The sequence below is a fragment of the Melozone crissalis genome, unplaced genomic scaffold (assembly GCF_028551555.1).
Source record: "Melozone crissalis strain CALT ecotype California unplaced genomic scaffold, PUWL_Pcris_2 ptg000019l_1, whole genome shotgun sequence".
NCBI classification, from domain to species: domain Eukaryota; kingdom Metazoa; phylum Chordata; class Aves; order Passeriformes; family Passerellidae; genus Melozone; species Melozone crissalis.
The window spans coordinates 11,793,075-11,805,617 of record NW_026535797.1 but is presented as its reverse complement, the minus strand read 5'-3'; the positions used below and the strand labels follow the sequence as shown (position 1 = coordinate 11,805,617).

Below are 12,543 nucleotides of genomic sequence, written 5' to 3'. Positions count from 1 at the left end.
AATGCAATAAGGGGTGGTAAAAGTGAATCCAGGAGAGGAAGGAATGCTTGGAGCATCTATTCTAAAGTCATTAAGATGGGCACTGAGTGCATAGTCACGTACCAAGGTCCCTCACAATTTGAACAGGTTTTTTCCTGGTATTACGCTGACAGTAAACGAGTGCTGCAGCAGCTGTGATATTGATTAATCCTTTGGCATTTTTCTGCAAAGCTTTAAACTTTGCTCTCTCTCACAGCTGGAGCAGATGTGAGGGAAGCTGGTCTATGCTTGAATCCTGCAAGGAAGAAATGATGCTGAAATGTTAAAATGATGCAAAACAAAAATGAAGAGGTGCCCTGGAGCTCTTCCTTGAGGCTGGTCCTGTAGAATCCAAGGGAATGAGCTGTATGACATTAGTTATGCTAAAAAGGCAAGGAGCAGATTCTCAAATGCTCTTACCTTCCCTCTATTCCCTCATCCCACGTGAGCCTGGGAGCTTGCACAGAGGCTCCCAAGCTATCAGAATGCATAACTGCCTTTCTGGAGAGAAGGACATTGGGCAATGTAGCTTGTAGCTAGGAGGATTACATTTACCTGTGAAATCTGAGGTCACAGCACCAGGTAGATCAGAGAAAAGTATATTCCTCTATGATCCCCTGTGTACTGCTCAACTCCCTCTCCCCCAACCTCAGTTTTGCAGGGGCATGACTCAGGAGTGTTTTCTCCAGAAAGTCAGTGAGTCCTGAGGCCTCTGACTGTCCTTGGGCACTAAAGATCCATGTGAAGGTTTGTCTTGCTCAGTTCATAAGCAGAATGTCACACTCCGTGTCCCTCTTACCACTGTGGGAAGGTGATGGCATGTAGGAATTCCCGTGCTCTGGAGTCAATGACAGCAGATGGAGAAAAAAAAGCTGACTGTAGGCAAGATGGACTGTTTTGGTGGATGGGGATCTACATAAAAAAACTTGCCAGTGCTTTCTGTGGAGACTGAATAATTAATGATAGAATGTTGAGAGACAAAAGAAATTGACTGTAATTTTAGATTGAACTATTGAATTAACAAGGCTGCATTTTGATTCCATCCCTGAATTTGAATAATCATAGTTGCAGAGAGGTCAACTCACAAAGTCTGATTAATTCCTGGTGGCATGTTTTATTTCAAATGCAAAACATTTTGGGATTAAAATAAGTGTTACTGGTTATACAATGCACTAAGCTAATGATTTCCCATTTTGTTTTTTAAACCTACTTTATCCTATAATACTGCAACTTTAATGGATAAATGCTCAGCTCCCCTTTAGGTGGTTTCAGATGCCCTTTGTATTGTTATAAAATCTAACATCAACCTTTTTTTTCTCCTCTTTTCCCTTTTTCTCTCACTCCCTCCCTTTCCCCTCTCTAGGTGATTCTCATTCTGACCAAGCTCTACGACTTCAACCTGGGGAGTGTTACGGAGAGCTCACTGTGGAGGTAGGTGGAAATGACAGCTCTGTGTCTGGGCCTTACCTGGGCTGGGGGCATGGGGCAGTGTCTGAGCTCCTCACAGGAGGAGCTGGGAAACAATCTGAGACAAATGCAGCTGCTCTTTGGAAAAGGGGTGCAAGATTAGAACACATTCTTTAATGAAGCGGGGTCGGCAAACAAGAGGGTTTCATCCTGTGATGGCACTTCCCTGACACACAGAGGAGCTTGGCTTCCTTCTCACCTTTGAGTGTCCTTAAACAAGTCCCTTCCTTCCTCTCTCTGCTGTGAGACTGGCAATGAGAACAGGCTCTATAGATGGGCACACACTTGCTAGAACTGTGTCTGAGAAGGCAGAAAACAGTGTATGATATAATCTTAGCTGATCCTTGTTCCTCATCCCTGTGAGCTAAGATGGGCATCTTGGTAGTGACTTGAATGTGTTGGGCTGTAAGGAGAGTAGCTGCTGAAGGACTGGAGGTGCCACAGTGTCTTCTCCACTGTGGATGTACTTGGATGGTGTCCATAGCTGCCATGTTCCTAGTCTGGCATGGGAGATGGACTGTCCTGCCCTGGGGAAACGCTTCTGAACAGAGTGTGTGTTTGGAAGTGTGTGTCTGCATTTAAAATAAAGAAATAACTTAAAATCCCCTCAGTCCCCAAACTTAGCCCTATAAATAGGTCACTTCCTTGATATTTGAAATCACCAAATTGTTTTATCCTGCCTGTGGAGTGGTATGCCTTTAACAGAATTGCTATCAGGTGTTTTTTACCCTAGGTGCATTAAAAAAAAAAAAAAATAAGAGAAAAAGGCAGCCAGGGGTGGTGAGACCAAGTGCTTTGTGTTAGATTCACCTGGTGTATCACAGCTATTGTGAAACCTGCTCAAGGTGTAGTTGGTGGAATGGTCAGTGCATTGTAGCCTTTGCTTGGGTGTGAGCCCTTCCTGGCAGATGGTCTCCTGTACTTCTTTCTTCACAGGTGATTTAAAAGCCTCTGTTTGGAGCAGGCTTTGGCCATTTGCTGAAGGTTTATTCCTGTAAATGTATTTAAGGGTTAATTATTCAGTAGAGCTCTTGAAACTTCTCAATTTGAACAGTACTTAAGAAGCCTAATTGCAGTGCACCATGGTAATCTGCAAAAGTATAAATAACCATGGAGCTAATAAGAGAGAACAGTCATTTCCACTTACCCTGGTACTTTTCAAGGTATTAATGCCTTAAAAAACTTTTGCCTCTTTACATAGCAAGTACAGATGGCGCAGTGATTGTACTTTAAATGTAATTGCCAAACAATCTGCCCTGCATAAATAATGTAACAAACAGGCAAACCTTGTCTTTATCCTGAGCTTGCAGCATCACCTGAGCTCTGCAGAAAGGTAATAGCAGCACCCCTTTTGGAGGCTTCCCAAAGTGATAGAAATGTAATTAATCATCAATACAATTGAAAGCATCCAGCACTTGGTCAGCTGGGAAAACTCAGTGCTTTGTGGGAGTATGTTCTGGAACATTTCTGCAGCTGGTCTCAAGTGAAATAGGGGCCAGTGGGGGCCTGGAGATTCAGAGAGGTTGAGAAGTTAGAATTTCTCAGGTTCTGTCCTAAGTCTGTGAGGAAAGCTCAGGGTGAGAGCTAGTACGTAGATCTCCTGGGCTCTAAACCTTATTTTCTGCTTGGAAAATGAAGGAATAAGCCATGTTTTACTTGACAGGGGAGTGTGGAATCTTGGAGAGCATCTATGAATTTCTCTGCAAAGGACATTGTAGAAATGCAAATAGATACTAAGTGTATGAAATAAGCCAGAGAAATACTCCTTTTCTTGGGATTTCCTGTTCTATTTGCACATTCAGGCCCCTGAATCTTTCCATTATTTAAATTGGTGTTTTTCAATATTTTCTTTTTGTTTTCGAGACCCAGAAAATTTTTAAAGGAGGATTTGTCTTTGCAGAATGAATGTAAGCCTCCTGGTAAGAGGTTTGCTTTCTTTAGATATTTTTTGTAGACTCTTTGAGCCCCCAGATGGATCACAAACTGAATGCAACTTCAGCTGTGTATCAAAAGATGATCTGTACATTTCCAAGGGGTTTGGCTTTTTTTTCCTGTGTTATAGAAATATGACTAAGCCAGGAGCCCTGCCCATCTGAGCCGTGGTGCTGTTGATATCTATCCTGACCACTTGGCAAATACAGTTGCCTTCACAAGAGAGGAGTGTGGCTTTTGTGGCAGAGAGCAATGAATTACACAGCAGAGGATGCTGAGATAGAGCAGAGTGCAATGCAATCTCCAAATACCATCTTGCCTCCACCTGCTCCCTGCATCAAAATCTCCTCCTCAGTTCCCCCTGGGTTTATAGCATGAGAGGCTTCTTTTAATGGAAAACTGAATTGCCATATAAAAAGAATTTCTAATCCCTGCATCTAAATACAAAAACAAGTAAATCAATAGGAAAACATCCTGAATGTAATTAAAAAAGGGAGTGAGAGCAACAGAGGAAGAGAGGAGAATTAGAAGTTACATTTAAAAACTCCTCCTATATCAGGCTGGTATGAGCTTAGACAGGGGAAATTCTAGTCAGCATTTGAATGCAAGAACACAGACATTGCTCTAATATCCAAATTCATGCTTCTGGGGCTCCAACAATCACACAAAAGGTCTTTATTGCTACTGAAGGAGCCAGCCTTGAAGCAGCCAGCTTCAAGGAAAAAACACACACCCACACACCCCCTCTTCCTTGTGAATGCCACATCTCTTCTTCATCACAGGAGATACCTGTCAGTTGTGGTTTAGATTTTTGTTTTCCCCACTGAGTTGAGTGGAGGTGATAATTTTCCTCCTATGAAAGGAAGCTACTTTATTGCTACTTTACTATACTTGTGATGGTGTGAGTTGTTTATGAATTTCTGGAGAGATGTCTTTTTCATAGGTCAACAAATATAACTGTAAAAATTATTTAAGCTTTTAGACATGCAAACCCTTCATCAGTTCTCATTGCCTAGTGAATTATCTAACTGTGTAGTAAAGAATCCTGCCTGCCTTAAATAAAAAAATGAATTAAGGGATGGCCATATGTTTTCCATATAATTTTTTTTTCACCCCACTAACACCTCCATCAATGAAAGAAAAAAATCCCTTTAAATCTGTAAACTTACATGATTTTGATTTGAAGTTCTGTTGGAGCACCTCTAATTCCCAGACTCTCTGTAGGCCAGGATCCCTGCATCAAACTTCATTGTCCATGGGGAACTGTAAGCATACAGGAGTGATCTGTATGAAATACGACCTCTCTCGCTAAAGAGCAGGTGCCAGGCTCTTCACAGGAATTTTTAAACTGTACAGTATTGAGATAGGGTTTTGGGAACATTCTGGATAAGTATTTAAAGTTGATATTGTAGTATTTAAAATGTTTTCAACTGTTTCAGCCAGTGTGTATTGAGCAGTTTCTTTCTGCTAAGATAACTGGAATGAAAGGTTTTCCATTGTTGCCTGCTTTAGTATTCAGGAATGTATTCATTTATTTTATTTATTTGGATTCAGTAGCTAAAAAGACAGCTTCCATCTCAAGGGAGTTCTTAATCTCAGGTGAAGACAGAGAGACAATAGGGTGATGCAGAAGACAGGAGAGGCACAAGTGAGTGAGGAGCTATTTGTGATCAATGCCACAGCCATGACTGCAACACATCAGCTAATTGGGCAGTGGGGAGTAGTTTAGATTTTCTTCCAAAGTGCAAGCACTTGCATGTGTCAGCTCTGAGTCCCTGCTACCATTTTACCCACCTCAGATGGGTCCCCTGGAGTTCCCCTCCTCTGGCTGTTTTCCTGGCTAAATTACCTGATTGTACATAATGCTGGCCCATGCATTAACCCAAAATTGTGACTAACTATTTCTGTTTAAGAGGTTAAAATGCTGATGAAGAAATTTATATATTTTTTTTTTCTTGTTTATTAACCAAGAAATTATGTCTCCATGGCAGCAGTCAAAAATCCCCAAGCATTTTTTTTACTCTTGTGGCTGCTGTGCCTAAAGAGGTTAGTCTGTTGTCTCAGTCTCTTTGTTGAGTTAGAAAAAAACCCTTTCAGCTTTTTTAATAGAGGCAGCTGCAAAATGCAGCAGCTGCAGCCCTAGTTTGGAGCAGAGAAAAGCAAACCCCCCAGCTTGATTGCAGGCTGCCTCAAGTCATGTATTGCTGTTTCATTCAGCTCTGTTTGAAATACAGGAGGGCTTCACATTGTTTCCTCCCATGGAATTGCCTCTCAAGCCTCCCACAGTCCCCAGAGACCCTCAGCATGTGCCAGTGTACCTCTAGCACTGCAGAAATTTCCCAGCTCACGCTGATTTCTGTGTCCTAAGTTTGTTTGTGGCACGTAGAGCTGGCTTCATAGGGCTGCTCTAGGTCGGAAAGGGTGAGTGTGGTGTGATGGGAACCTTATCACTCTCTACAACTCCCTGAAAATGGGTTGCGGTCAGGTGGGGTTGGTCTCTTCCTCCAGGCAGCAGCTGACAGAACCAGAGGACACAGTCTCAAGCTGCACCAAGGGAAACATAGATTGGATATTAGGAAAACATTTTTCACGGAAAGAGTGATAAAGTTCTGGAATGGTCTGCCTGGGGAGGTGGTGGATTCACCATCCCTGGATGTGCTTAAAAACAGACTGGATGTGGCACTCAGTGCCATGGTTTAGTTGAGGTGTTAGGGTGCAGGTTGGACTTGATGATCTTTAAGGTCTCTTCCAGCTCAGTGATGCTGTGAATTCTGTGAAGTGCCCTTTGGGAACTGAGGTTTGGTCTGGTTGCTCCAGATGTAGCAGCTTCTAAGACTGGTGAGTAAAGAAGTCAGGGATCAGGAAATTCAAAAAGCTTGACTCAAATTTCCATATCATCCCCTGTGAAACAAGCTAAACCTGAAATAGGTCATGACAGAGCTTTCTTAAGAATGTTTCTATCCCAATGTCTATACATTATTTAGATTGCAATATGAATGGTAAATTCTGGTTTGTGCCACAACCTCTTGTTTAGTACTGGTTTGGCTCCACTGGGCCATTGCAGTTTTCCTGGAGTTTGCTGTATTGAAATGCAGTCTCCATGACCAGCAGCTGACATCTCCTCTCAGTATTGTCAAATTTGATTACATTTATAATTTTCCACTTTTATGCTGATGACATGCATCTTCGATATGTGCTATTTTCTGGATGATTGTATTCAGGCGTAAAATTAATGGAGCTGATTTTCAAAGTAGTAATGCTTCCCATTATTGCATCTTCTTTGGCACTTTTTAATAATGCTGCAAAGTGCAGAAATCCTTTGCTGATGAGGAGAAGGGTTTCTTGCATCTGCAGTAAGCCACCATCAGGGTGTTGAGGGAAGGAGCCGGCTGTGTGTGCAGGCACCCTGGTCTCTCTTGGATTTGAAAACCAGGGCAACCAAAAGTTTGGCATCTCTACTGTTGCTTTTGGCTAGAATGTATAAATAACTTACCTTAATGATGGTGAGATTTTTTAGGCCATGGGAGCCAGCTATGAAACTCTGTGGTTGAGAGCTGTTGGATGCAGACTGTGTTTGCTGAAGAGCCAAGGGAATGGGGAAGCACAGCAGATGACCACAGTGTGGGATGAGAGTTGTTCCTCGAGGCTCCCAGCTCCCTGAGTTGCAATCAGAGCACACCTTCAGCAAAATCTCAGAATTATGCAGTTCTTAAGCTCCAGTACTCTTGATGATTAGTTGTTTCCCCACAGTGGGTGGTCCAGGTCAGCCTGGTCCAGTTCATCCTGGCTGGCAGTCATAGATGCCATAGATGCCATCTTGGCAGGGGAGCCACACTGGAACCCTTTGGGACTTGCACAGTAACTGCATATTGGCCCAGCTGCTGCCAAATGAGAGTGGTGGCCCTTAGTTTAACAGTGTGATCTAAACAAATATTTAATTGCGGATGTCAGGAAATATACTGAAGGGATTGTTCAGATTTGCTTGGGCTATGTGTAGCTGAATGGGATGAGTCATGGTAATTAAAAAAAAAAAAGAATTTAAGGTGTTGAACAGAATTAACCACAGGTTTATTCTTCCTCAAATGCACCACAGCTCCATTGTCCAGAGCATACATTCTTTGCAGTTAATGCTAGAAGGAGATGCTGTCATTACAGCAAAGGGACAGTGTGAGTTAAAACTGTTTTAAACATCCAATAATAAAAATTATTAGGCTTATCTTAAATTCAGGGCTATGCTTTAGGATTAGGCAAAATCAGTAATAGCAATGAAGATAAGACTTCCTTTTTTAATACTTTATTTTTTAAGAATAAGCCTAACTTCTGTAGAGAAGTTTCATTTGTCTCCTTCCCAATGTTTCCCTAGCCCTGTTATATCCCACAGGATTTTCCAAAAAGAGAATAATAATGTTCACACCTTTGCTTTCTGGTGGTTCCTTGCTGTAATTGTGTTAATGTTGCCTCAGAGATGGTGGAGACCAAGGGGGCCACTGTAAAATCATGTGAAAAGTATTATCCCAGCAAATGAATCTAAAAGCCTTTGTATGTGTCTTGGGGTGGTGTGTGGTTTGAAATCCCACCTTTGCTTATTAAGATGTCTTAGTCCTCTTGTTTCCTGAAGCTCATTTGTCTTTTGTGAGCCAGCCTGCTGACTGGTCCATTTGTTGTGTCTCTTAATTGCTTCATTAGTGACCTTTCTGTGAGGGTGGGAATGTCATCAGACAGGGGGCCTTTTGGATTTATTAATTTTTTGTTTGCCAAGAAAGCTCTGAGACTAATTGCCAAGACTTCCCAGAAGATACTAGTTTACAAATTTTAATGACACTTTTGATTTATTAATGTGCTACCCCCTGCATCTGTTCATGCCTATTCCTTGGTGAAATTCCTACTGAATTGGAAAGAATGAATAAAAACAGAAGTGCAGATTTTAATGGTGTTTTGGATAGTCTGGTATTTTAAAAATAAATGCCCATGCTTTATTTATTTATACCTGTGAATGTATGAAGAGGTAAATCTTGGCTTTGTCTGCATTCTGCCCCAGAACCTCATTTTGGTGTTTCATGGTGGGAGCACAGGTGTTCACATTTTCATGTGCAGGTAACTCCTGTCCAACCTGTGCTACACATCCCCACTCTGTGCCCCATTCACACAGATTTGCAGCTTGAAAACACGGCTAAAGTTGTTGATGTTCAAACGTGTGGCTGTGAGAGGACTGGGCTGGTCACTGACAGTGGATGCTGCAGATGAGTTTGGGTGAGGAACGTGCACTTTGAATATAGCTAGAGAGGTTATGTGTTTGTACATATGTGTTGATCTCATAGCTAAAACTGGGCTACTGGAATGCTCCTTTTAATAAGTAGACCTGTGAACTTTTGGATACATCTTATTTTCTGGCTGAATACAGCGAAGCAAAAAGAAAAGGCAATTTATCCAATTCCTAACTTTTTGAGGAAATGTTCTTGGGATGAAAGTGGAATTCCAAACAAAATGTACAGAGAAAAAAACATGCTGTGTTTTGCTTTAATTTTCCACAATTCAGGTAAGAGCCCCAGCCATCTCTCCTGAATTATTTATATTCTACAAAAGAGCTGCAACAGGAGATACTGAGAATCTCTCCAGGGAGAGACTCATTCTAATCTTATGTGTGGAAGATCCAAGTTCAAGCCCTTGCTCTGAATAAGTATAAAGGGAAATGCTTTTTTATTCCTCAAGTAATTACATTGTGTAACTCATTGCTACAGGATGCTGTGAGGCAGAAATAATAAAAGCATAAATGGATTTCAAAAGGGGACTCAGTGAATTAATGGAGGATATTTCTGCTGGTAGCTGAATAACGTAATAGTGTTTTATAACAACGAAGGAACAGACAAGTCTACAGGTTTTGGATCAGAGTTGCAGAAACATCTTTTTTTTTGTTATCTGTTTGTCAGCAATGAGCTCTCATGCTTTAAGTATTCTAATGGAATTGCTGGGATTGTGCTGGAGATGTGATATTGCACAGTATTTTAGTGGGTTTAGGATCTGGAGATATCTAAATCCAGAGAACTGGATGACAGACCCTGGGAAGAAATCATGCTGTCTTTTATCTCTCTCATATACTTTCCCAAGAATATTCTGTGGCAGATTAACAGGTAACACAAATATTTGTAATTTGGTGTGTCTACTGTGACCATCCTATTCAAACAAGGGATTTGAGTCTTCTGCATCACAGGTGGGATCTCCATCACTTGGTATCTCTTGGATGTTACCACATTTTTTGAGTAAAGGTGTTTCATTGACCTGGAAGTACTCTTTGAAATTGTTGCTTAAAAAAACCCCGAAAAACACAACCCAAAAAAAAAAAAAAAAGCCCGATCAAAAATATCTTTGGTATAATTTAATTTTAACCTAGTCTTTTAGGTGCTCAGCTGGGTCAATGGACACTTAGACCAGTTCTGATCTCTAGTCATTCCATTCCAGAAAACTAGACAATAAAATAGGAAATTTAGGGAATTTAATGCCAAAAGATATTTCATGTGTAGATTTATAAGCATTAGGAGCTTGTGAACTAATGCAATTTGTTGTGGAAAAAAGTGTTCTAGGAAGCTGGAAGAATATGCTTGTCTCTGTGTTCTCAACTAATATATGCTATAATTATTATAGCTTTTCTGTCCTTATTGGTGAATTTCTTTGATTATGGCTCCTGAAGAAAGGAGACATCCTCTCTCATCAGCAATGAATTTCGAGCTCATGTTTCCAGGCATTCAGTTCTGGGGCTTTGGTGGAGCAGGTCAGAGGAAGCTTTGCCAAGAGCAAATGTGGTTTTGAAGCCTCACTGTCCCTATGAAGTCATCTTGTCAGGGCTGGCAGGTAAAGTGTGTTTGTGATGCTTTGCCTACTTGTTTAGAGGCAGCAAGGCAGCACTCAGGAGGGAGTCTGTAGCCAAGAACCTGCTGTTGCAGATCCTGTGGGTGTTGTGACTGTTGCTGCATCAGCAGAGCCGCACCTGTTAACAGGAATTGGCTCCTCCATCGCTTCTTTTATCGTTTGGAGCAGCAATTCCACTGCTCTCCTTAAAGAGCTGCTCCTTTTGTTGAGTTATCTAATCTTACATTCTAATGAGATCTGGATGTCGACTGCAAAACTTTTTGCAGGAAGCCACACGTAAAGATGAATTTGTTTTGACCTTACTAATGTCTTTTTCTGATCACTCTTTGCTGTGCAGAGGAGTTTCGTTGGCACAGATTAGTAGGGAATGCATTCAATGGGAATCTGTGCCAGTAGTAATGAAAACCACACATTAAATTTGCTTATAAATATGCAAATAGATAAGTGAAAAATAAAACTTTCCTAATAAATTACGTAAGAGTTTTCGTACTAAGGTCTCATCTACTAGGATTTGGAGAGGAGGGGGCCAGAAAAGAGTATGTTAAAAATCTTACAATGTTACGTGGTATGGACAGGGTCACACTAAAGTGAGTGGGTAGAACATCTCATAGGAGGAAAGGCTGGGAGAGCTCTTTAGTCTGGAGAAGGGAAGGCTGGAGTGGGACTGGTGGATTGCATCAGTGTGTGAAAATTCCTCAAAGCAAGGGGAAACGATGATGGAGCCACGCTCTTTTAAGTGTCTGCCCACTGACAGGACAAGAGACAATGAACGGGCACAAACTGAAACTCAGGATGTTCCCTCTGAATGTGATGGAAAACATTTTTTACAGTGTAAGTGACTGAACACCGGCTGAGGTTGTCTAAGTAGGTTGTGGTGCGTCCATCCTTGGACATATTCAAAAGCCATCTGGACTGACCATGGGCAAATGTCTTCGAGGTGGCCCTGCTTGAGCAGGAGGTTGGATTAGATGAGATCCAAAGAGTCCTTCCAACCTCAGCAATTCTTTGGTGCCAAGAAGGATAAAGAAGCATTGACCTAAGGTTCAGAGCCAGTTGAAGAATGTGGTTCTTAGGACAATATGTAGTTAATCTGTGCATCTCCTTGCTGGAGCCTGGTTTTGTTCATGTTTGAGGTGGGTTCCTAGAATCAGACACAAAACCTTTCAAGGATTGTAGTACATGCACAGACTTCATCTGTGGCTCAGAAATTCCCTGGCCTCTGATGAGTCAGACAGAGATTGATACTGCCACATACTGTCCAGGCTGTCAGGCCTGCATAAGGAGCCCCAGGTTCTTGCACAGAACATTTCTGTGTTTGTGCCACCTCGTGCTTGCTCCAGTGCTGCAGTGCCCCTATCCACACTGAAGGTAGGCTTTGCATCGCCTTACAAAATTTCTCTTGAACCAAGCTGTTCTTTTCCTTTCTCATCCCATCTCCTTCCTCCCTTGGCTTTCCTGTTCTTTCTAATTAGGCTTCAGATCAAGCCATAAATCTTGGATGCTTTGTACAGCAACTTGTAGAATTTAGCACTTTAGTATTTCAACATGGTTGTGTCTGTTTATATTGATGTTTTATTATGTTGTGGTTGTTTCTTTTTTTTTTTTTCCCCAAATGCACTGCCATTTTATAATGGCTATAAATAATCATAAGGATGGAGAAAAGCTGTTAAAAAACTTGCAAGAAATCCTTCCATCTTTCTTTTAGTCTGGTCTGTCTCTCTCATTATGTCCATGGTAGATTCATTAGGCTTCTAATGAAGTTAAAAGTGCCCATATGAAGTGGTCACTTCTCCAAATAATATTTACAAAGGGCTATATTTCCCCAGCCTGGAAGGCAGCCTTTGATTTATTTTCTTTCCACATGTACTTCATCTGTAAAATCTGTCAGCCAGTTCTTTTACAGTATATGCCTGACCAAATGAAAATGAAAGCTCTTGTAAACTACTGGATCATGGGAAGGTAGTCCATTTTTACATTTAGGATTTCCACCTCTGAATAAAAACTGTAGAAGACTAGTGAGGATTTTCTGTAACCAGATTGCCAGGCCTTGTTTCTGGGTCTTTGAAGGCTAGTTACTTTAGAAAATTGACTCCATAAATATTAGTAGTCAGTTATATCCAGTTTTCCCTGAAGGTTGCTGTCCAGATGCCTGAATCTGGAAGCAGGCTAGCAACTGGGCATTCAGCATCCTGCAGGTCTAGTCAGGCATGCAAAAATCTGGTGGTGTATTGGAAAGGTTGAGTTGATGATAAATCCAAAAAT

General features: G+C 41.4%; 1 protein-coding gene across 1 annotated transcript in view; it reads left to right on the top strand.

Moving 5' to 3' along the window:
- Nucleotides 1–12,543, top strand: part of LOC128937256 (VPS10 domain-containing receptor SorCS3-like) — a 264,166-nt gene that overhangs the window by 81,190 nt on the left and 170,433 nt on the right. Inside the window, exon 2 of the mRNA XM_054276750.1 lies at nucleotides 1,382–1,449. Within this exon, the coding sequence (XP_054132725.1) occupies nucleotides 1,382–1,449 (68 nt within the window). The remainder of the gene's footprint in view (nucleotides 1–1,381; nucleotides 1,450–12,543) is intronic.